General features: G+C 45.7%; 1 protein-coding gene across 6 annotated transcripts in view; it reads left to right on the plus strand.

Annotated features, from left to right (window-relative positions):
* The window catches only part of LOC121553364 (mitogen-activated protein kinase kinase kinase kinase 3), a 76,975-nt gene that overhangs the window by 52,914 nt on the left and 1,092 nt on the right, over window positions 1-22,969 (plus strand). For 2 of the 6 annotated variants that reach the window (XM_041866412.2, XM_041866414.2), the window contains exons 5-31: window positions 37-92; window positions 179-226; window positions 370-412; window positions 708-780; window positions 1,040-1,171; window positions 1,288-1,350; window positions 3,248-3,329; window positions 3,465-3,581; window positions 6,757-6,835; window positions 11,810-11,868; window positions 12,291-12,353; window positions 13,797-13,849; window positions 14,822-14,860; window positions 16,547-16,598; window positions 16,892-17,063; window positions 17,964-18,070; window positions 18,264-18,305; window positions 18,473-18,557; window positions 19,070-19,149; window positions 19,261-19,321; window positions 21,241-21,358; window positions 21,458-21,516; window positions 21,743-21,846; window positions 22,083-22,254; window positions 22,351-22,419; window positions 22,521-22,613; window positions 22,828-22,898. In XM_041866412.2, coding sequence (XP_041722346.1) covers window positions 37-92; window positions 179-226; window positions 370-412; window positions 708-780; window positions 1,040-1,171; window positions 1,288-1,350; window positions 3,248-3,329; window positions 3,465-3,581; window positions 6,757-6,835; window positions 11,810-11,868; window positions 12,291-12,353; window positions 13,797-13,849; window positions 14,822-14,860; window positions 16,547-16,598; window positions 16,892-17,063; window positions 17,964-18,070; window positions 18,264-18,305; window positions 18,473-18,557; window positions 19,070-19,149; window positions 19,261-19,321; window positions 21,241-21,358; window positions 21,458-21,516; window positions 21,743-21,846; window positions 22,083-22,254; window positions 22,351-22,419; window positions 22,521-22,613; window positions 22,828-22,898 — 2,192 coding nt within the window. The remainder of the gene's footprint in view (window positions 1-36; window positions 93-178; window positions 227-369; window positions 413-707; window positions 781-1,039; window positions 1,172-1,287; window positions 1,351-3,247; window positions 3,330-3,464; window positions 3,582-6,756; window positions 6,836-11,809; window positions 11,869-12,290; window positions 12,354-13,796; window positions 13,850-14,821; window positions 14,861-16,546; window positions 16,599-16,891; window positions 17,064-17,963; window positions 18,071-18,263; window positions 18,306-18,472; window positions 18,558-19,069; window positions 19,150-19,260; window positions 19,322-21,240; window positions 21,359-21,457; window positions 21,517-21,742; window positions 21,847-22,082; window positions 22,255-22,350; window positions 22,420-22,520; window positions 22,614-22,827; window positions 22,899-22,969) is intronic. The other 4 variants (XM_041866415.2, XM_041866417.2, XM_041866413.2 and 1 more) reach the window with 3 other exon arrangements.

Raw genomic sequence — 22,969 nt, forward strand, 5'->3', positions numbered from 1 at the left:
CTCTTAAACTCTGTCCTCTTCCTTCCTCCTCTCCAGTGACTGGGCCTCTGTCCGAGTCTCAGATTGCGTATATGTCACGGGAAACCCTTCAGGTAAAAATTTTTTCCTGCTGCCGTGTGAATCTATGGGTCAGATTGAATAAGAATGAGTGATATGTTGTTTTCTTCCTTCCTTACAGGGTTTGTACTATCTCCACAACAAAGGCAAAATGCACAGAGACATTAAGGTAAGGCCATGTCAATGATGGCAATAAGCATGCTTTCAAGTAGAGACGATTGACTTTCAAACCTTATTTGTCTTTGCAAAATACCTCTGAAATGTTGTTTGATGTGGTTATTTTTTGCCTGACCCTATAACTTTTTCTCATAGGGAGCAAATATTCTATTGACAGACAACGGCTATGTGAAATTAGGTAAGGCCTTGGACAACCATTACTTTCCCCTCAACCAGACATCAGTTCCCAAAGCCTCACCTTGACTACTTAGGCTGCGTTCACACAGGCAGCCCAATTCTGATATTTGTTTTCCACTAATTGGTCTTTTGGCCAATCACATCAGATCTTTTCAAATCAGATCTTTTTCAGATGTAATTGTTCAAAAGAAAAAAATCTGAATTAGGCTACCTGTCTAAATACAGCCTAAGTTACCTATTAGAATCAGATCTCACAATACCTCTATTTTTTCTCAATTTCCCCTCTCTCTCCTTAGCGGACTTTGGTGTATCAGCACAGATCACTGCCACGCTGGCTAAGAGGAAGTCCTTCATTGGAACTCCATACTGGTGAGCTTGTCCCCTGGTCCCTCCCCTCAGTGTCACACTATGGATGAGCTCTGACATGATGGTGTGGTTAATTGACTTATTGATCTAAGGATGTGACAGACCATTCATATTGCTCTGGACAGTGTTATGATTAGTGTTACGGTGGGAATTGATTGACTCGCACTGATTAATTGGCTCATGACTGATGTTAAGTACTCTCTCTCTCTCTTTTTTTTTCCTCTTTTTTTTCTCTCTCTCCTCTCTCCCTCTCTCCTCTCAGGATGGCTCCAGAGGTGGCAGCAGTGGAGAGGAAGGGGGGCTACAACCAGCTGTGTGATATCTGGGCCGTGGGCATCACAGCCATCGAGCTGGCCGAGCTGCAGCCTCCTATGTTCGACCTGCACCCCATGAGGTGAGTCTGTGTGCTGGGCGATGTGTGAATGAAGCCTTGTGAATGTGATGCTGGATATTTCTTGCACTTTTTGTACTTTGTGTTCTAGAAACCAAGTCTGTTTTCTTACTTTCCAGGGCCCTTTTCTTGATGACAAAGAGTAATTTCCAGCCGCCCAAATTGAAAGACAAAGTGAAGTGGTAAGGGTTCCCGTTCTCCTCTGTGAATAGCAGGGGTTGGAACCTGTTCAGGGAACAGAACCGGAAAATAACAAAAAATGTCAAGGAACAGAACCTGGAACAAAAGTGATCCATACTGTACTGGAATGGAACTGTTGGCTCTAACCAGAATAGAAAGAGGAGTGGGAGGCACCGGTGCACAACTGAGCAAGAGGACAAATACATTAGTGTCTAGTTTGAGAAACAGCTGCCTCACAGGTCCTCAACTGGCAGCTTCATTAAATAGTACCCGCAAAACACCAGTCTCAACGTCAACAGTGAAGAGGCGACTCCGGGATGCTGCCCTTCTAGGCAGAGTTGCAAAGAAAAAGCTATATTTCAAACTGCCCATCTTAATCTTTTATTTTTATTGGCCAGTCTGAGATATGGCTTTTTCTTTGCAACTCTGCCTAGAAGGTCAGCATCCTGGAGTCGCCTCTTCACTGTTGACGTTGAGACTGGTGTTTTGCGGGTACTATTTAATGAAGCTGCCAGTTGAGGACCTGTGAGGCACCTGTTTCTCAAACTAGACACTCATGTATTTGTCCTCTTGCTCAGTTGTGCACCGGGGCCTCCCACTCCTCTTTCTATTCTGGTTAGAGCCTGTTTGCGCTGTTCTGTGAAGGGAGTAGTACACAGCGTTGTACGAGATCTTCAGTTTCTTGGCAATTTCTCACATGGAATAGCCTTCATTTCTCAGAACAAGAATAGACTGATGAGTTTCAGAAAAAAGTTATTTGTTTCTGGCCATTTTGAGCCTGTAATCGAACCCACAATTGCTGATGCTCCAGATACTCAACTAGTCTCAAGATGGCCAGTTTTGTTGCTTCTTTAATCAGCACAACAGTTTTCAGCTGTGCCAACATAATTGCAAAAGGGTTTTCTAATGATCAATTAGCCTTTTCAAATGATAAACTTAGATTAGCAAACACAACGTGCCATTGGAACACAGGACTGATGGTTGCTGATAATGGGCCTCTGTACGCCTATGTAGATATTCCATTAAAGATCAGCTGTTTCCAGCTACAATAGCCATTTACAACATTAACAATGTCTACACTGTATTTCTGATCAATTTGATGTTGTTTAATGGACAAAAAAATTGCTTTTCTTTCGAAAACAAATACATTTCTAAGTGATCCCAAACTTTTGAACGGTAGTGTACATTTAGGTAAATTAGAATACGCTCTTATCCAGAGAGATTTAGGCCTACAGTCAGTGCATTTAACTAAAATAGGTAAGACAACCACATCACAGTCGCATATTGCATTACTGAAATGATTTTCAATACTTCCTAAACAAACACAATAGCCTACATATTTCTGCGTACACAAATGAGCATGGACAGGAGTGATTTTTATCGGGAAGGGACAGGAAAGTTCCGAGGTTATAGAACTGTTGCGGGATCAGGACCGTACAGGAAAGAAATTGACAGGACAAGATGTGACAGGAATACATTTTCACTCCCATGACAACCTTTAATTCCCAGTGCTTCAAGCCTCCTCCTCAACCCTCTCTCGCTCTCTCCCCACCCGTAAAATTCCAGTCGCATCTTGCGCCATTGGTTACACTTGTCTGTCCATCACGCATGTAAACAACTAGCTTGCCTGCTCTATCCACACTGATTGGTGAAGTAATTTCATGAGCTAAATGTAAAAAATTGTTGGATTTCACAGGTTACAAAAGGAACAGAAAGGAACAATATAAACCGTTACTTTTTTTTGCTGGTCGGATCAGTGGAACAGAACCAAAACAATTGTGATTCTGTTCAGAACGAAACGATTGGAAAATAATTTAGGTTCCAACCCCTGATTTTAAAATTCATATTACAATCATAAATGCTCTAACATGTATCTATCTTTTCTATCTCCTATGAAAGGGGAAATAACTTCCATCATTTTGTCAAATTGTCCCTGACGAAAAATCCCAAGAAGAGGCCAACAGCTGAGAAACTATTACAGGTACTCCCAGTCTTAATGGAAACACTAGATTTGAGTGTCTGTCAAGAAAATATGTTAACCAGCCAATCATTGATTACCAGTTCAGAGCAGTGTAAATGTAGGCTGTGACCTCACATCCTCTTCCTGTGTCCACAGCACCCATTTGTGTCACAGCCTCTCAGTCGAACCCTGGCCATCGAGCTGCTGGACAAAGCCAACAACCCAGACCACACCACATACAACGACTTTGACGATGACGACCCCGAACCAGAGGTACAGTCACCACCCCAACCTTTACAGCTCCAGTTTTATCCAATCAAATGGCAGGATGAAGACTGACACCTGTCCTCATTGGTCGTACCATCGTTCTGATCTCTTCACTGTCCGAGTTCTACATATTTTCTCTCTCCCTCCTCCTCCATTATCCCTCTCTCTGCTCTTCCTCCTCCTCAGTTTAAGTATAAGGGCCACTTCCTTCCCATCACCCCTGGTGCTCGGCGAGCTCCTCGCTTTGCCATGCGCAAGAAGGTACCAGTGTGGCCTGCGTTAGAACTGCACCAGTACCTCTGTGATCAGTACCTTTAGTAACAGAGCACTAACTAACACCGGTCTGTGTGTGCTCAGGTAGACTGGACTGGGTCTTGTCAATGAACCCTGCTTATGGAGTTGCTGTTACTTAGTTTGTTCAATTTATCTGCATGAATAGGCTACATGCAGTTAAACTGAGAATAAGTTACTCTCAGCTCACACATGCCTTCTATTGTGTATGTACACTACCAGTGAAAAGTTTTAGAACACCTACTCATTCAAGGGATTTTCTTTATTCTTACTATTTTCTACATTGTGTGTTGGGTCATTGTCCTGTTGAAAAACAAATGATACTCCCACTAAGCCCAAAACAGATGGGATGGCGTATCGCTGCAGAATGCTGTGGTAGCCATGCTGGTTAAGTGTGCCTTGAATTCTAAATAAATCACAGACAGTGTCACCAGCAAGGCACCCCCACACCATAACACCACCTCCTCCATGCTTTATGGTGGGAACTACACATGCAGAGATCATCCGTTCACCAACACCGCGTCTCACAATGACACGGCGGTTGGAACCAAAAATCTCAAATTTGGACTCCAAACCAAAGGACACATTTCCATCCAGTCTAATGTCCATTGCTCGTGTTTCTTGACCCAAGCAAGTCTCTTCTTATTATTGGTGTCCTTTAGTAGTGGTTTCTTTGCAGGAATTCGACCATGAAGGCCTGATTCACACAGTCTCCTCTGAACAGTTTATGTTGAGATGTGTCTGTGACTTGTACTCTGTGAAGCATTTATTATAATAATAATAATATGCCATTTAGCAGATGCTTTTATCCAAAGTGACTTACAGTCATGTGTGCATACATTTTTACGTATGGGTGGTCCCGGGGATCGAACCCACTACCCTGGCGTTACAAGCGCCATGCTCTACCAATTGAGCTACAGAGGACCACATTTATTTGGGCTGCAATTTCTGAGGCTGATAACTCTAATGAACTTATCCTCTGCAGCAGAGGTAATTCTGGGTCTTCCATTCTGCGGTCCTCATGAGAGCCAGTTTCATCATAGCGCTTGATGGTTTTTGCGACTGCACTTGAAGAAACCTTCAAAGTTCTTGAAATGTTCCGTATTGACTGAGCTTCATGTCTTAAAGTAATGATGGACTGTCGTTTCTCTTTGCTTATTTGAGCTGTTCTTGCCATAATACGGACTTGCTCTTTTACCAAATAGGGCTGTTTCTGTATACCCCCCCCCCAACCTTGTCACAACACAACTGATTGGCTCAAACGCATTAAGAAGGAAAGGAATTCCACAAATTAACTTTTTTTAAGAAGGCACACGTGTTAATTGAAATGCATCCAGGTGACTACCTTATGAAGCTGGTTGAGAGAATGCCAAGAGTGAGCAAAGCTGTCATCAAGGCAAAGGGTGGCTATTTGTTGATTTGTTTAACACTTTCTGGGCTACATGATTCAATAAGTGTTATTTCATAGTTTTTATGTCTTCACTATTATTCTACAATGTAGAAAATAGTAAAAATAAAGAAAAACCCTTGAATGAGTAGGTGTTCTAAAACCTTTGACCGGTAGTATACATTGGTTTGTTAAAGCTAATCTTAACAGGCTTGTGATTTGTCTGGCTATGTGCTAGGCCAAGGGTGTGTGTAGTGCATGAACATGCATATGGTAACTAGAACTTGAGGTCAAGCTGAAGTGAGGTCTAGCTGAGGTTTGTTTTTGTTTGTAGTCATTTAGCAGACGCTCTTATCCAGAGCGACTTACAGTTAGTGAGTGCATACATTATTTTTTTCATACTGGCCCTCCGTGGAAATCGAACCCACAACCCTGGCGTTGCAAACGCCATGCTCTACCAACAGAGCTACATACCTGCCGGCCATTCCCTCTCCTACCCTGGACGACGCTGGGCCAATTGTGCACCGCCCCATGGGTCTCCCGGTCGCGGCCGGCTACGACAGAGCCTGGATTCGAACCAGGATCTCTAGTGGCACAGCTAGCACTGCGATGCAATGCCTTTGACCACTGCGCCACTCGGGAGGTGAGGTCTAGCTAAGGTGAGGTCTAGCTGAAGTCGAGCTGAGGTGAGGTCTACTGAGGTGAGGTCTAGCTGAAGTCGAGCTTAGGTGAGGTCTAGCTGAGGTGAGGTCTAGCTGAGGTGAGGTCTAGCTGAGGTTAGGTCTAGCTGAGGTGAGGCCGAGCTGTGGTGTTCTATCTGTATTGTCCTTCAGTATGTAATTTATATATCAGTATGTGCTTGGTCTCACAAGAAGACTGGTAAAGGAAACTTCCACTGAAGTCAATGGATGCCGTGTGAATTTGAGCTCCTTGATCTGCATGTTTTGTTTTTGTTGAGACATCACCTGCTGCCATGGTTTAATTGCCTGTTTGCAGTGTGGTCTGTCTTTGCTGTGTTCTGTTGCTGCCGTGGAGGCTTAGAGGTTGTTGTGACTGACTGGGCCATTGTTCAAATTTTCCCTGACTAGTAGGTCAGAGGTCAGAACAATTTCGGCCCCTTCTCACCCTAAAAAACAGAGTTGGTTTGAGCCTCCTGTCGATAATTAAAACATCAAATATACAGATCTTAGTGACAGTAAATTCTCTTGGATGCTCAGCACTCTCCTTTTCCCTCAGAGAGAGGTTGAATTAGGTTTTTGTTAGATTATGAAGTTTGCACAGGATTTAATAGGACTACAATTATTGGACTGAGGAATGGCACTAATTTAAGCATTATTTTTAATTTTAAGCATTATAAGTTGGGGAAAGGTTATTTGTGCGTGATGATGATGATGATGATGATGATGGTGTGTGTGCGTCCTGTGTGTGTGTGTATGTATGTGTCTTGGATATTTAGGTCTTCTGTTCTGTTTTCTTCCTGACAGTCTGTTTTCTTCCTGACAGTCTCCAGTGTCTGTTCCCCATCGGATTCGCTCCACCAGCAGGAGCACCAGGGAAGGGAAGACGCTGTCTGAGATCAACTGTAAGTGTCTGTGTGACTGGACCAGTTTCCCGGACCCAGATTGAACCTAGTCCTGGACTACAAAGCATGCTTAGTGGAGAATCTCCATTGAATGTGCTTTTTAGTCCAGGAATTGGTTTACTCTGTGTGACTATGGTGGATTCTGTTTTATCACAGTCTGTGATTATTGGCAGTGTGCTTAATCTGTGGTGTGGAGTGACTGACACAGTCATTTCTTTGTGAGTTCATGGTAGTCATAGTTTAGTGAACCTCTGTCTGTCAGGATTAACGTTGGCATGAGTATAATCTACTCTTTTCAGCTTCCACAGATTAACGGCTCCTCAAACCATGCAGTAAAGGAGCACACACACACACACACATTCACTCCTCTGTTAAAGTACCTCAGCACACTCACTCATCTATCTCTCTACCTGCAGCTGTAAAGTTAAACTTCAAATCCTTTTAGAACGCCGTCAGCTCAGACAGGTCTATGTTCCTTACTACATTACTGATTTTCTTCTCCCTCCCTTTTCTTTTCCCTCTCTCTCTCTCTCTCTCTCTCCTATCTCGCTCTCGCTCTCTCTCTCCTATCTCGCTCTCTCTCTATCTCGCTCTCTCTCTATCACTCTCTATCACGCTCTCTCTCTATCTCGCTCTATCTCGCTCTCTCCTATCTCGCTCTCTCTCTATCTCGCTCTCTCGCTCTCTCTCCTATCTCGCTCTCTCTCCTATCTCGCTCTCTCTATCTCGCTCTCTCTCTATCACTCTCTATCACGCTCTCTCTCTCTATCTCGCACTCTCTCTATCTCGCTCTCTCTCCTATCTCGCTCTCTCTTCTATCTCGCTCTCTCTCCTATCTCGCTCTCTCTCCTATCTCGCTCTCTCTCCTATCTCGCTCTCTCTCCTATCTCGCTCTCTCTCTCTATCTCGCACTCTCTCTATCTCCTATCTCGCACTCTCTCTATCTCCTATCTCGCTCTCTCTCTATCTCCTATCTCGCTCTCTCTCTATCTCGCTCTCTCTCCTATCTCGCTCTCTCTCCTATCTCGCTCTCTCTCTATCTCACTCTCTCTCCTATCTCGCTCTCTCTCTATCTCGCTTCTCTCTCTCTCTCCTATCTCTCTCCTATCTCGCTCTCTCTATCTCGCTCTCTCTCTATCACTCTTATCACGCTCTCTCTCTCTCTATCTCGCACTCTATCTCGCTCTATCTCACTCTCGCTCTATCTCACTCTCTCTCTATCTCGCTCTCTCTCTATCTCGCTCTCTCTCTATCTCGCTCTCTCTCTATCTCGCTCTCTCCTATCTCGCTCTCTCTCTATCTCGCTCTCTCTCTATCACGCTCTATCACGCTCTCTCTCGCACTCTCTCTATCTCGCTCTATCTCGCGCTCTCTCTCTATCTCGCACTCTCTCTCTATCTCGCACTCTCTCTCTATCACGCTCTATCACGCTCTCTCTCGCACTCTCTCTATCTCGCTCTATCTCGCGCTCTCTCTCTATCTCGCACTCTCTCTCTATCTCGCACTCTCTCTCTATCTCGCTCTCTATCTCGCTCTCTATCTCGCTCTCTATCTCGCTCTCTATCTCGCTCTCTATCTCGCCCTCTCTCTCTATCTCGCTCTCTATCTCGCTCTCGCTCTATCTCTCTCTCTCTCTCTCTCCTATCTCTCTCTCTCTCCTATCTCGCTCTCTCTCCTATCTCGCTCTCTCTCCTATCTCGCTCTCTCTCTATCACGCTCTCTCGCACTCTCTCGCTCTCTATCTCGCTCTCTCTCTATCTCGCTCTCTCTATCTCGCTCTCTCTCCTATCTCGCACTCTCTCTATCTCGCTCTCTCTATCTCGCTCTCTCTCTATCTCGCTCTCTCTCTATCTCGCTCTCTATCTCGCTCTCTCTCTATCTTGCTCTCTCTCCTATCTCGCTCTCTCCTATCTCGCTCTCTCTCCTATCTCGCTCTCTCTATCTCGCACTCTCTCTATCTCCTATCTCGCCTCTCTCTATCTCCTATCTCGCTCTCTCTCTCTCTCGCTCTCTCTCTATCTCGCTCTCTCTCTATCTCGCTCTCTCTCCTATCTCGCTCTCTCTCCTATCTCGCTCTCTCTCCTATCTCGCTCTCTCTCTATCTCACTCTCTCTCCTATCTCGCTCTCTCTCTATCTCGCTCTCTCTCTCTCTCTCCTATCTCTCTCCTATCTCGCTCTCTCTATCTCGCCTCTCTCTATCACTCTCTATCACGCTCTCTCTCTCTATCTCGCACTCTATCTCGCTCTATCTCACTCTCGCTCTATCTCACTCTCTCTATCTCGCCTCTCTCTATCTCGCTCCTCTCTATCTCTACTCTCTCTCTATCTCGCTCTCTCTCTCTCTCCTATCTCGCTCTCTCTCTATCTCGCTCTCTCTCTATCACGCTCTATCACGCTCTCTCTCGCACTCTCTCTATCTCGCTCTATCTCGCGCTCTCTCTCTATCTCGCACTCTCTCTCTATCTCGCACTCTCTCTCTATCTCGCTCTCTATCTCGCTCTCTATCTCGCTCTCGCTCTATCTCTCTCTCTCTCTCCTATCTCGCTCTCTCTCCTATCTCGCTCTCTCTCCTATCTCGCTCTCTCTCTATCACTCTATCACGCTCTATCTCGCACTCTCTCGCTCTCTCTCTAACTCTCTATCTCGCTCTCTCTCTATCTCGCTCTCTCTATCTCGCTCTCTCTCTATCTCTCTCTCTATCTCGCTCTCTCTCTCTATCTCTCTCTCTATCTCGCTCTCTCTCCTATCTCGCTCTCTCTCCTATCTCGCTCTCTCTCCTATCTCGCTCTCTCTCTATCTCGCTCTCTCTCTATGTCGCTATCTCGCTCTCTCTCCTATCTCGCACTCTCTCTATCTCGCTCTCTCTCATCTCGCTCTCTCTATCTCGCACTCTCTCTATCTCGCTCTCTCTCTATATCGCTCTCTCTATCTCGCACTCTCTCTATCTCGCTCTCTCTCTATCTCGCACTCTCTCTATCTCGCACTCTCTCTCTATCTCGCTCTCTCTCTATCTCGCACTCTCTCTCTATCTCGCACTCTCTCTATCTCGCACTCTCTCTATCTCACTCTCTCTATCTCGCTCTCTCTCTCTCTCCTATCTCGCTCTCTCTCTATCTCGCTCTCTCTCTATCACGCTCTATCACGCTCTCTCTCGCACTCTCTCTATCTCGCTCTATCTCGCGCTCTCTCTCTATCTCGCACTCTCTCTCTATCTCGCACTCTCTCTCTATCTCGCTCTCTATCTCGCTCTCTATCTCGCTCTCTATCTCGCTCTCTATCTCGCTCTCTATCTCGCTCTCTATCTCGCTCTCTCTCTCTATCTCGCTCTCGCTCTATCTCTCTCTCTCTCTCTCTCCTATCTCTCTCTCTCTCCTATCTCGCTCTCTCTCCTATCTCGCTCTCTCTCCTATCTCGCTCTCTCTCTATCACGCTCTCTCGCACTCTCTCGCTCTCTATCTCGCTCTCTCTCTATCTCGCTCTCTCTATCTCGCTCTCTCTCCTATCTCGCTCTCTCTCCTATCTCGCACTCTCTCTATCTCGCTCTCTCTATCTCGCTCTCTCTCTATCTCGCTCTCTCTCTATCTCGCTCTCTATCTCGCTCTCTCTCTATCTTGCTCTCTCTCCTATCTCGCTCTCTCTCCTATCTCGCTCTCTCTCCTATCTCGCTCTCTCTCTATCTCGCACTCTCTCTATCTCCTATCTCGCTCTCTCTCTATCTCCTATCTCGCTCTCTCTCTCTCTCGCTCTCTCTCTATCTCGCTCTCTCTCTATCTCGCTCTCTCTCCTATCTCGCTCTCTCTCCTATCTCGCTCTCTCTCCTATCTCGCTCTCTCTCTATCTCACTCTCTCTCCTATCTCGCTCTCTCTCTATCTCGCTCTCTCTCTCTCTCTCCTATCTCTCTCCTATCTCGCTCTCTCTATCTCGCTCTCTCTCTATCACTCTCTATCACGCTCTCTCTCTCTATCTCGCACTCTATCTCGCTCTATCTCACTCTCGCTCTATCTCACTCTCTCTCTATCTCGCTCTCTCTCTATCTCGCTCTCTCTCTATCTCACTCTCTCTCTATCTCGCTCTCTCTCTCTCTCCTATCTCGCTCTCTCTCTATCTCGCTCTCTCTCTATCACGCTCTATCACGCTCTCTCTCGCACTCTCTCTATCTCGCTCTATCTCGCGCTCTCTCTCTATCTCGCACTCTCTCTCTATCTCGCACTCTCTCTCTATCTCGCTCTCTATCTCGCTCTCTATCTCGCTCTCGCTCTATCTCTCTCTCTCTCTCTCTCTCCTATCTCGCTCTCTCTCCTATCTCGCTCTCTCCTATCTCGGCTCTCTCTCTATCACTCTATCACGCTCTATCTCGCACTCTCTCGCTCTCTCTCTAACTCTCTATCTCGCTCTCTCTCTATCTCGCTCTCTCTATCTCGCTCTCTCTCTATCTCTCTCTCTATCTCGCTCTCTCTCCTATCTCGCTCTCTCTCCTATCTCGCTCTCTCTCCTATCTCGCTCTCTCTCTATCTCGCTCTCTCTCTATGTCGCTATCTCGCTCTCTCTCCTATCTCGCACTCTCTCTATCTCGCTCTCTCTCATCTCGCTCTCTCTATCTCGCACTCTCTCTATCTCGCTCTCTCTCTATATCGCTCTCTCTATCTCGCACTCTCTCTATCTCGCTCTCTCTCTATCTCGCACTCTCTCTATCTCGCACTCTCTCTCTATCTCGCTCTCTCTCTATCTCGCACTCTCTCTCTATCTCGCACTCTCTCTATCTCGCACTCTCTCTATCTCGCACTCTCTCTCGCACTCTCTCTCGCACTCTCTCTCGATCTCTCTCGCTCTCTCTATCTCGATCTCGGTCGCTCGTTCTCTCGCTCTCTCTATCGCTCGCTCTTTCTCTCTATCGCTCTCTCTCTCTCTATCGCTCGCTATTTCTCTCTATCACTCGCTCTCTCTCTATCGCTCTCTCTCTCTCCCTCCCTAGTTGGCCAGGTGAAGTTTGACCCCCCGTTGAGGAAGGAGACAGAGCCCCATCATGAGCTGGTGAGTAGCCTGGTCCTGCAGTGTCCCCCTGATACCACTGTGGCTGAACCCTGTGTGTCGGTGCCGTAACAGGAACAAAAAAACATAGATCGGCCCCCTTAGCTGAGATTCTGCTACAGTTCAAATCACAATGAATGCATATCTGATCTCAAGTCATCTGTATTATCAATCTCCCAGTGTAGCATATTCCCTGAACTTTTTTGTCCTCAATTTGTCTGAATGCACCCCTGGCAGAGGTTTCAGTGCAGGGTTCATACGGCATGCATGGCCACCCCTCTTCTCTCCCCTCACTCTCATCCCTCACTCTCATCCCTCACTCCCTACCTCTCTTATCAATCCTCTCCCCTGCTTTAATCCCTTTCTCTGATTGGATGGCATTAACTTTGAATTAACAGGTCTTTCTCACTCTGCCTGTTGAACAGCCCGACTCTGACCCTTTTTTGGACTGTGCAGAAGAGCTGTACTACACTGCGAGATCTAATCTGGTATTTTCCCACAACTCTCCATTTCTTCTTTTGGGTTGTCTCTCTGCTTCTTAACGCTTAACCGTCCTCTTTCAGTTCGCCTTGTCTCTTTCGCGATTCTTTTTGAGTTTCTACGTTTGACGGATGTCAGTAACTGTTTGTTAATTTGTTTCTGTGAAGCTGTCTTCGCCTCATTGGCTGTTTTTGTTGTTATTCTGGTCTTATGTTGGTTGTTATTTGAACAGGATGACCTTCAACTACACAACCGGTTAGACCTCACCAGCACATTTTAAGGCTCTAGAGAGAGAGAGGAATGGCGGGATGGAGGAAAAACTGTATAGAGAGATGGAGGGTGTGGAATGGAGATGTATAGGTAGAGGGATGATATACTGTTGGGAGAGGGATGTCTCTGTACAGCAGATAGGTGGATGAACCTCCTCATAGGGAAAACCTGTGTGACTGACTTGGACCCCTGAGGCCATGGCCTATTAGAGCAGGAACAGATCAAGCCCTAAGCTGCCATTACCAGTCCCCCCTGCCTCCTTCTGCCAAAATATTACTGACTCCACAGTCACAGTTAAACTTGTTAGACCTCATTTCTTTCTGTCATATACTGGGAGATGTATTGACGTGACTGAGGCAGCAGGATATGGCAGTTTGTTAGCATAAGGTAAGAATGTTAGCTGAGCTCTCTTTAGCTTAATGTAGTATGGCTATGTCAGTTTGCGGTGTGTTGGCCCATAGGAGTCAGGCTCTGTCACTTGGCTGTGAAGGGGGAATACCGGTATCTATATCCTCACTGGAAAACCTATATGTCCACTGATCTGATGGACCCGCAATGATACTGTTCAGTAACGTCAGTCACATTGATGCAGTACACGCACGCACACACACACACGGATGACTATGCTATGTGAATGATACGAATGGAAAATCTACTGTGTAAAGGTGTTGTAGTACAAGGGGCTATACAGAGGTATCTCAGCAGAATTCGCTGTAACGGTATGGGCGAAGGGTGGCTTTTGTGTGTGTGTTCCATAGTGCATAATGCTGTCATATCCCTTTACTTTTATCACACGTGCACATTAGAAACATCTACCATAATTCAAAGTGGTGTTTCTCTAAGCACCACTGCAGTGGTGACCTCTGACCTGTAGTGTCATCAGCTCTCTGTGGGCGCTGTCTGCCAGCCCTGAGGTTGTTATTCTCACGGAGTCAAGGTCCTGTAACGTCCTGGATGGCCTGTTCGTTAGGGTCATCACTGTGACCAGGGAGTCATTAGGTTAGACCACACTCTGCCTTCTCTCTCTCCACACAATCTCTACGTGTTTTTAGGTGTTGTGTTTATGTATGCGTCTCAACTCTTAATATAGTTGATGCAGTACAGTAGGTAACCTGGGCCATGGCTGTGTGTGTCGTTGTGTTTCAGAAACAGTCCTGTAATTGTGATATGCCTCCCTCTAGGATCTCCAGCGGGAGTATGGACAGGAATCTCCACACCTGACAGGAGGGAACAAGTAAGTCACACTTTCTGGGTTTCTACTCCTCGTCCTCCTCTATTCTTCCTGTCCCTTCCCTATGCTTGATCATCTTTCCTACCTATCTCTCCTTCATCTGTTCTCCTTGCCTCTCCAGCTCTCCTCTCTTCTTCTTTCAACTCTCCTCGCCTCCCCCGCTCTCTCTCTCTCTTCTTCACCTTCTCTTGTCCTCACCTCCCCCGCTCTCCCTTCCTCCTCTCCTGTCCTCCTGTTTTATCTGAATAGGGATTAGCCCGAGCAGATGGTGGTGTGGTACTGAGGTGACTTCCTGTAGAGAGAAAGGCATCTGATGCGTCTGATCATTTATTCATGACACCTTTCCTGGAACGCAGCTCAGCTCAGAAGAAGTGCCCTGTAAGCACTGTGTGTGTGAAATAACATAGACAGACTCGCAGCTGCTTAAACCTAGAATGATCTGCTCCATAGCAGGATGGGGTGGAGTGATAGATGGTGTGTTTTCTGTGTATAGGATAAATCAGACGAGGATTATTGAAAAAGCCACTCCTTCCAGATCTGAGGCACTCTGAATCTTATTCTGTTATCTGATTACTGAACAATTGATGTCCACATTCCTTCACCCTTCTCACACTGGACAGACCCATAGGGTTTATATTCTCACCTGCATACACACACATAGCTGACCTGACAGTTTCACACATCCCAGGTGAGTGTACAGCTTTGAGTGGCTAAGGTAAATGTTCGATGGGTTATGATGTCATCTCAGCTGGGATGAAACTCACACACACTCAAGCACGCTGAATGAATCTTCTCTGTGGTTTCCATGGGTTTTTGCCCTGTAGCATTAAAGAATGTCATGTTAAATTAGGTCAGGTACCCCCCTCTGAGAAATAACGCCCTTACTCATGTCATGTGCGATTCTATCACTGAGTTGATGCTTTTCGTCCTCCTTTTTTAACTTCTCCTTCGTTCATTTCACTCGTTATTTGACAGAAGTCTTCTCAAATCAGTGGAGGAGGAGCTTAAGCAGAGGTGAGTTAGGCCACGCCCCTCAAGACTCGACCTGCAACTGCTCTGGTTTTTGATTCGCTGACACGCCATAACCGCGCTCACCCCAGCAGCCAATCAGTGTTAACGCAGGACTAATCCAGCCAATCAGTGTCAAGCAAAACTAATCTGCTTTGACTGCTGCATTATGGCATGATTCTATTGTGTCCGTTGTTGTTCAATGTTTCCAATCAGGACAGGCTGCGCTGTGAGATCACCAGACACCGTGAACTTCAAAAAAGCATGGCTTATACACTGACTTAATTACTTAGTATATAAGCCCTATCTAGTTACAGTCTATAGTGAAATCACCCAGCCCTATAAGTAAGATGAGTAAAATTAGCAAAATAGAGCATTAAGGTTTAGTAAGCCACATTCTTATTTGGTTTAATTCTATAGCCATGTAGTCCTTTAGTTAAGCTGTACCTTTATGTAGTTTTAAGTGTTGTCATTATGTTACGCTAGCCGTGTAGTTCGAGTTAATTTCCCCTTGTCTCAGTGTCTCCTCCCAGTGGGTAAAAGAGGAGAGCAGCTTGACTTTGCCTCTTGGCCTCTTTGCCTTGCTGTGAGCCCCCCCCATCTCCTCGGGGGTCATATGGCACATTTAGAGACTGATGATGATGAAACTCAACAGTAAGTCATTTCATTCATTTCATTTCAGTCATTTAGCAGACACTCTTTTCCAGAGCGACTTACAGTTAGTGAGTGCATACATTTTCATACTGGCCCCCCGTGGGAAACGAACCCACAACCCTGGCGTTGCAAGCGCCATGCTCTACCAACTGAGCTACAGGGGACTGTAAGTTCTTCTCGTGTTTTAGTCCATCCGCCCTCTCTGAGGAGGAGGAGGAGGAAGGCTACCTCTTCCAGTTTCATTCACACATCTTCATGCCGCATTTCACACCATCACGCCCGTTCTGTGCTTTTAGTGCCCTCCTGTGCTCCCTCTCCGTCTCTCTGCACCGCCTTGATTCCTCCAACGGTTGAGTTTGATCTATGGACTCAGACATGGGTCTCGTTCATTAAGACAGTAGAGCAGAACTTGACCCCTGCCATTCCTTATCTTTTTCTTGGTGTGTGTTCATCATTCTGTGACACCTGCTTCCATGCTTGCTGACCTCGGTGTGTGTTCATACTGCCTTTTTGCCATCTGTTCCCGATGTGTGTTCTCGCTGCTTGTATCCTTTCTTGTTTAAAACCCTTTCCACCTGTTTAACCCTAGTGCCACTCAGGTTTGTGTTCTCATGGTGATGTTGAACTTGTGACTCTGTTTGATTGGTGCCATGTCTATGTCCGTCATGATTGAGTGGTCTCTGATTGGCTCATACTGTACATACACATTACATTGACTGGGCCGTTGGGATACCCTGTTCAAGGGAATGCTAACATCTTGTGTGTCAGTTGTCTTGTGGTGTTTTCGGGGGTTGACAGACCTTTGTTGTCTTTACCCACACCTGACCTGTTGTCTAAAACTATGTTGTGTTACTTAGTTGTCTAATACTGTGTTGTGATAGAAGACCATGTTGTTTGAAGTGATAGTCTGTCAATGTGTCTGTCATTCTGTCTTAACACTTATTGTGACAGCGATGTTTTGTAGCTGTCAATATGTGGAACCTTTGGAATCTTGTCACTGTCTAACAAACCTAACCCCAACTCAATCTCTCCCTCTAGCAAACACAGCACCATCATGAGGCCCAAAGTCCCACCTCCACTGCCCCCCAAGGTAGGACCACTAGCATATGTCATACTGCAGCATTTTGGATCACAATCAAACAACCACGACTACTATTTAGTGGAAAGGACCCTCGAGCAAAATTCTGAGTTGCATACATCAATATTTTCTCTCAAAGCTAATTCAAACTATTGACATTACATTTGTAAGATGGGCAGCAGAGCTTGACCCATGAGTAATAAAAGGGCAGGCATTAATCAACCTCTAGAGATTGTCTACCTTTCTGCTGTCTCTCTCGCTCTCTCTGTGTCTCATCTCTCCATTTCCTCCCACTCTCCCTCCAGCCCAAGTCTATCTGTCCGCCCCAGGAGAGCCCGTCCCAGGGAGAGGACGATGGAGGTGGAGGGGGGACCATCAAGCGCTGCCCCGTACCCGAGAGCCCCGCCCGACCCGCCTCAAATGTACCCCCCCGCCCTCCACCCCCACGCCTGCCCCCCCACAGACGCAGTAGCCTAGGTAACGAGAGTACACAGAGCCAGGCTGGCTCAGAGCCCGAGGGGAATGATGATGGGAGCTTTAGGCATTTCTGGGAGTGGCTTCATGCCCCACACACGGAAGAGGAATTGGAAGATGTGTTGGAGGAGGAGGAGGAGGAGGAAGAAGAGAGTAAGGCCGGCCGATTGGTAGCCCCGTAGACGTCGCTCCTCCCTGATTGGTTGTTAGTCCCATCAATCAGCATCCGTAGTGTCTCGCACCGCCGCTCCCTCCCTCCCCTCCCCCTTTCCTCTGTCTGTCTGTGGATGTATATAGTGCGGTGTTGTTGCTGCAGTCATGTGACCCTCTCTGCAACCAAACTCCTGCCTCCTTTCTCCCATCGTTGATATCACATGTTCTCTATGAAGCAATCAAAATGTAATTGAACTCTCTGAATGTAATCAAGCATTCGAAATGTGATACGCCATTCTCAGTTCAGTATGTTAGCATGATCGAATCATTTAGTTTGAGAGATGTCCCACTCTTGTAATCCTAACCAAACATATTCCATTAATACTGATAAGTAGTAATTAGATTTTAGCATATGTGCGTACGTCTCAGTAGAACACTCACACCATTGATCTACTGTCTATTCAGGCAGCCCAATTCTGAGCTTTTTCCACTCATTTGTCTTTTGACCAATCAGATCAGCTCTTTTGCAAATAATTGGGCAGAAGATCAGAATTAGACTGCCTGTGTAAATGCAGCTTTAATCTCATGCACATACACACACGTGTTGAACACCACACACACTCACACACACACAGAGGCATGCGCACACACACACACACAGAGGTATGCACACACACACACACACACACACACACAGAGGCATGCACACACTCACCGAGGTAAGTGTAATAAACATGTCTCCCGCTGCAGGTAATGGATTGAGCTCTCACCAGAATGGAGAGAAGGACAGTGCTACTGAGAGGCAGTCCACCATGCCCCCTAGTGTCCCCATACGGAAAGACAAGAAGGACATTCCTGTAATGCCACCAGATCCTGCACACTCTCCTTATTAACAGTGACATTTCAATACATTCCCTTTCATTCCACACTAGGGCATCACCACACTGATTTATTATTAAAGCCAGTAAACCATTCATCTAAAACGAATGTGGACCAGTGATCATCAACCTTATGTGTCTCTCTGTATGCATCTCCTCCCCCTCTTTTCAGAAGCCTGTCAGTAATGGTCTCCCACCCACACCCAAGGTCCATGTGAGTATGATGCTAACAGACATGCTAACTTACTGAAACATGAATCGAAGTCAAAAGTGGTGTTGGCCTCTAAAATGGAGCTTTCAAAACAAGACCTTTCAAGAAAAGATTACTATTGTGTTTGGCTTCCCTCTAACTGTCCATCCTCCATCGTTCTTGCTCCTCAGATGGGGGCCTGTTTCTCCAAGGTGTTCAACGGCTGCCCGTTGAAAATCCATTGTGCCACATCCTGGATCAACCCAGACACCAGAGGTAGGACATTGGGAAAACAACGTAGCGTAGCCTATCAGTGGCTCGGGTGTCACTTTTTACATCTTTATTGTCATGACTTATTACATGAATCGTTGCCATGTTGATGATTTTGATTAAAGGGGTACTTTGGGATTTTGGCAATTAGGCTCTTTATCTACTTTCCCAGAGTCAGATGCACTCATGGATACCATTTTTATTTCTGCATCCAGTATGAGGGAAGTTAGATGTAGTTTTGCGAGTCAATGCTTACTAACATTAGCACAATGACTGGAAGTCTATGGTATCTACTAGCATGCTAGCAGTTACCATAGACTTCCAGTCATTGCGCTAACTCTAGTTAGCAATTGCGCTGATGCTAGTTAGAAACATCCTTTAAACTGCATGCAGAGACAAAAAAAATGTATCCACAAGTTCATCTGACTCTGGGAAAGTAGATAAAGGGCTTCATTGCCAAAATCCTGAAGTATTCCTTTAACATGACTAATAGGCTCTTTGTTTTGTCTTTGTTTCAGACCAATATTTGATATTTGGTGCTGAGGAGGGAATCTACACTTTAAACCTGAATGAACTGCACGAGACGTCAATGGAGCAGGTTTGATCTGGTTGAAGTAACATATTGCTCACAAGGCTTTTTTTCTTCAATGGAGGATTCTAAATGTTGTTTCAAATCTTTATTGGCTCTCTCCATCCGTTCTGTCCCCAGCTCTTTCCCCGGCGGTGCACTTGGCTTTATGTTATGAATAACTGCTTGCTCTCTATATCTGGTAAGACTATCTTGGACCTACAGTGAGGGGAAAAAAGTATTTTATCCCCTGCTGATTTTGTACGTTTGCCCACTGACAAAGACATGATCAGTCTATAATTTTAATGGTAGGTTTATTTAAACAGTGAGAGACAAAACATTCCAGAAAAACGCATGTCAAAAATGTTATAAATTGATTTGCATTTTAATGAGGCAAATAAGTATTTGACCCCTCTGCAAAACATGACTTAGTACTTGGTGGCAAAACCCTTGTTGGCAATCACAGAGGTCAGACGTTTCTTGTAGTTGGCCACCAGGTTTGCACACATCTCAGGAGGGATTTTGTTCCACTCCTCTTTGCAGATCTTCTCCAAGTCATTAAGGTTTCGAGGCTGACGTTTGGCAACTCGAACCTTCAGCTCCCTCCACAGATTTTCTATGGGATTAAGTTCTGGAGACTGGCTAGGCCACTCCAGGACCTTAATGTGCTTCTTCTTGAGCCACTCCTTTGTTGCCTTGGCCGTGTGTTTTGGGTCATTGTCATGCTGGAATACCCATCCACGACCCATTTTCAATGCCCTGGCTGAGGGAAGGAGGTTCTCACCCAAGATTTGACGGTACATGGCCCCGTCCATCGTCCCTTTGATGCGGTGAAGTTGTCCTGTCCCCTTAGCAGAAAAACACCCCCAAAGCATAATGTTTCCACCTCCATGCTTGACGGTGGGGATGGTGTTCTTGGGGTCATAGGCAGCATTCCTCCTCCTCCAAACATGGCGAGTTGAGTTGATGCCAAAGAGCTCGATTTTGGTCTCATCTGACCACAACACTTTCACCCAGTTCTCCTCTGAATCATTCAGATGTTCATTGGCAAACTTCAGACGGCCCTGTATATGTGCTTTCTTGAGCAGGGGGACCTTGCAGGCGCTGCAGGATTTCAGTCCTTTCAGTGTTTTCTTGGTGACTATGGTCCCAGCTGCCTTGAGATCATTGACAAGATCCTCCCGTGTAGTTCTGGGCTGATTCCTCACCGTTCTCATGATCATTGCAACTCCACGAGGTGAGATCTTGCATGGAGCCCCAGGCCGAGGGAGATTGACAGTTCTTTTGTGTTTCTTCCATTTGCGAATAATCGCAGCAACTGTTGTCACATTCTCACCAAGCTGCTTGGCGATGGTCTTGTAGCCCATTCCAGCCTTGTGTAGGTCTACAATCTTGTCCCTGACATCCTTGGAGAGCTCTTTGGTCTTGGCCATGGTGGAGAGTTTGGAATCTGATTGATTGATTGCTTCTGTGGACTGGTGTCTTTTTATACAGGTAACAAACTGAGATTAGGAGCACTCACTTTAAGAGTGTGCTCCTAATCTCAGCTCGTTACCTGTATAAAAGACACCTGGGAGCCAGAAATCTTTGTGATTGAGAGGGAGTCAAATACTTATTTCCCTCATTAAAATGCAAATCAATTTATAACATTTTTGAAATGCGTTTTTCTGGATTTTTTTGTTGTTATTCTGTCTCTCACTGTTCAAATAAACCTACCATTAAAATTATAGACTGATCATTTCGTTGTCAGTGGGCAAACGTACAAAATCAGCAGGGGATCAAATACTTTTTTCCCTCACTGTATATTGTCTTACTTTGTTGTTTGTTCTGTATCTAGTAATGGTTTTGCAGTAGTAGGAGTAATGTGCTGCTCTGGTATTTTGACATTTCTTTGCCAAAAAAGGTAGACATTTAAAGGCACTCGCCTTTAAAACTTTTACTCTGGAAAATTGAGGCAGGAATTTCTCTGTTTAAATGATGTCTGCCCTTTCCCGAAAAATATAATATTGCCCTGTAAGGTGTGTTTTGGAAGCAGACTTTTTGTCTTTTCTTTTTGGGGTCATAAATTGCCCTTTAAAAGTTTAAAAGTCTAGCTGAAAATCTTATTTTGTATTGCTTCAGGAAAAGCCTCCCAGCTCTACTCTCATAACGTAGCTGGTCTGTTTGAGCATGCCCGGCAAATGCAGAAGTTACCCATGGCCATTCCCACACACAAACTCCCAGACAAAATGATTCCAAGGTAGGATATGTGAGGTATTTTCATTCATTTGAGTTTGAACTTGGGGTGTTTAAGGGGATACATATAAAACTGATTTCTTGTTCCTTATGATCCTTGTAGGAAGTTTGCCGTATCTAATAAGATTCCAGACACAAAAGGGTGCCAAAAGTGCTGTGTAGGTGAGTTCTCAGGAGGGTGGAGTGCCCACACGAAACTGTATGCATACACATACTGTAAGTCGCTTTGGATGAACGCGTCTGCTAAATGGCATATATTATCAACTGCTGCATGGCACCATTCTTGAGGATAGTTCCAAATAATGCATAAGATATCATATTGATAGAGTATAGCTCAGAGTTCAAAGAAAGATTGTAAGAGACCTTGAATGTGTTTGTTTGTGTACAGTGAGGAACCCATACAGTGGGCACAAGTACCTGTGTGGAGCATTCCAGTCCAGTGTGGTTCTGCTGGAGTGGGTGGAGCCCATGCAGAAGTTCATGCTCATCAAGGTCAGTCAGTGTGGGTCAGTTCAGGTCATTCTGGGGCAGACTGACTGAGGATGACTAATGGGTTATAATGGACCCTATCTGGCTTGGATAAACCTAATGCAGTCCTGTTCAGAAAGCTTATTAGATTGACTAAAGTAGTGTGCAAACATTGCTTGTCTCTAACAGAGTTCAAATTATTCATGTCATCTGTGGTGTGTAACGGCATGCTAAATCTATCTCCTGTGTCTCTTCTGTAGAACATCGACTTCCCCCTGCCCTGTCCTCTGGAGGTGTTTGAGATGCTGGTGGTACCGGAGCAGCAGTACCCTCTCATCTGTGTGGCCGTCAGCAAGGGCACCGAGCTCAGCCAAGTGGTCCGCTTCGGCACGGTCAACCCCAACTCAACCTCCTCCTGGTTCACAGAGGCCGGTCAGTGGAACATGGTCACGCCGATGATGATGATAGTGATGATGATCTTCATTAGACTATGATTGTTTCTAATGAGTTGTTTTTCTGTCCCCTCAGATACGCCCCAGACGTGTGTCATCCACGTCACCCAGTTAGAGAGGGACACCATATTAGTTTGTCTCGACAGTACGTTTTACTTCCCCGCAACAACTTGACTAACCCAAATAATAATTGTATTCTCAATGGAGAAATTCCAGCTTCTGCATAAAACTATTTTCTGTGCCCAGGGTGTATAAAGATAGTGAACTTACAGGGAAGGTTGAAGTCAAGCAGGAAGTTATCTGCTGAGCTGACGTTTAACTTCCAGATCGAGGCGATAGGTACGTTTCCATAACCATGGCATTCACACTTCTACCCAGCCCAAAGAAACTAAAGACTGGGTCCTGTTGTGCTAAAGACAGATATTTCCATCTGTGTATACATCTCTACGCAGAAAGATAATTCGATATCCTGAGAATGTTTCTCCTGTGACGCATTTCTCAGCTCGTATCTGTGCTTTTTGTGGTTCAATGTAACCCCCACGTGTCTTTGCAGTGTGTCTCCAAGATAGCGTTCTGGCGTTTTGGAGACATGGTATGCAAGGACGGAGTTTCAAGACGAATGAGGTAAGCTGAGGACATTTAGGTGTGTGGATGTCTGAGAGGAGTTGTTTCTTTGTGTACACTAGAGGGTAACC

This window comes from Coregonus clupeaformis, chromosome 37, assembly GCF_020615455.1.
Source record: "Coregonus clupeaformis isolate EN_2021a chromosome 37, ASM2061545v1, whole genome shotgun sequence".
NCBI lineage: Eukaryota > Metazoa > Chordata > Actinopteri > Salmoniformes > Salmonidae > Coregonus > Coregonus clupeaformis.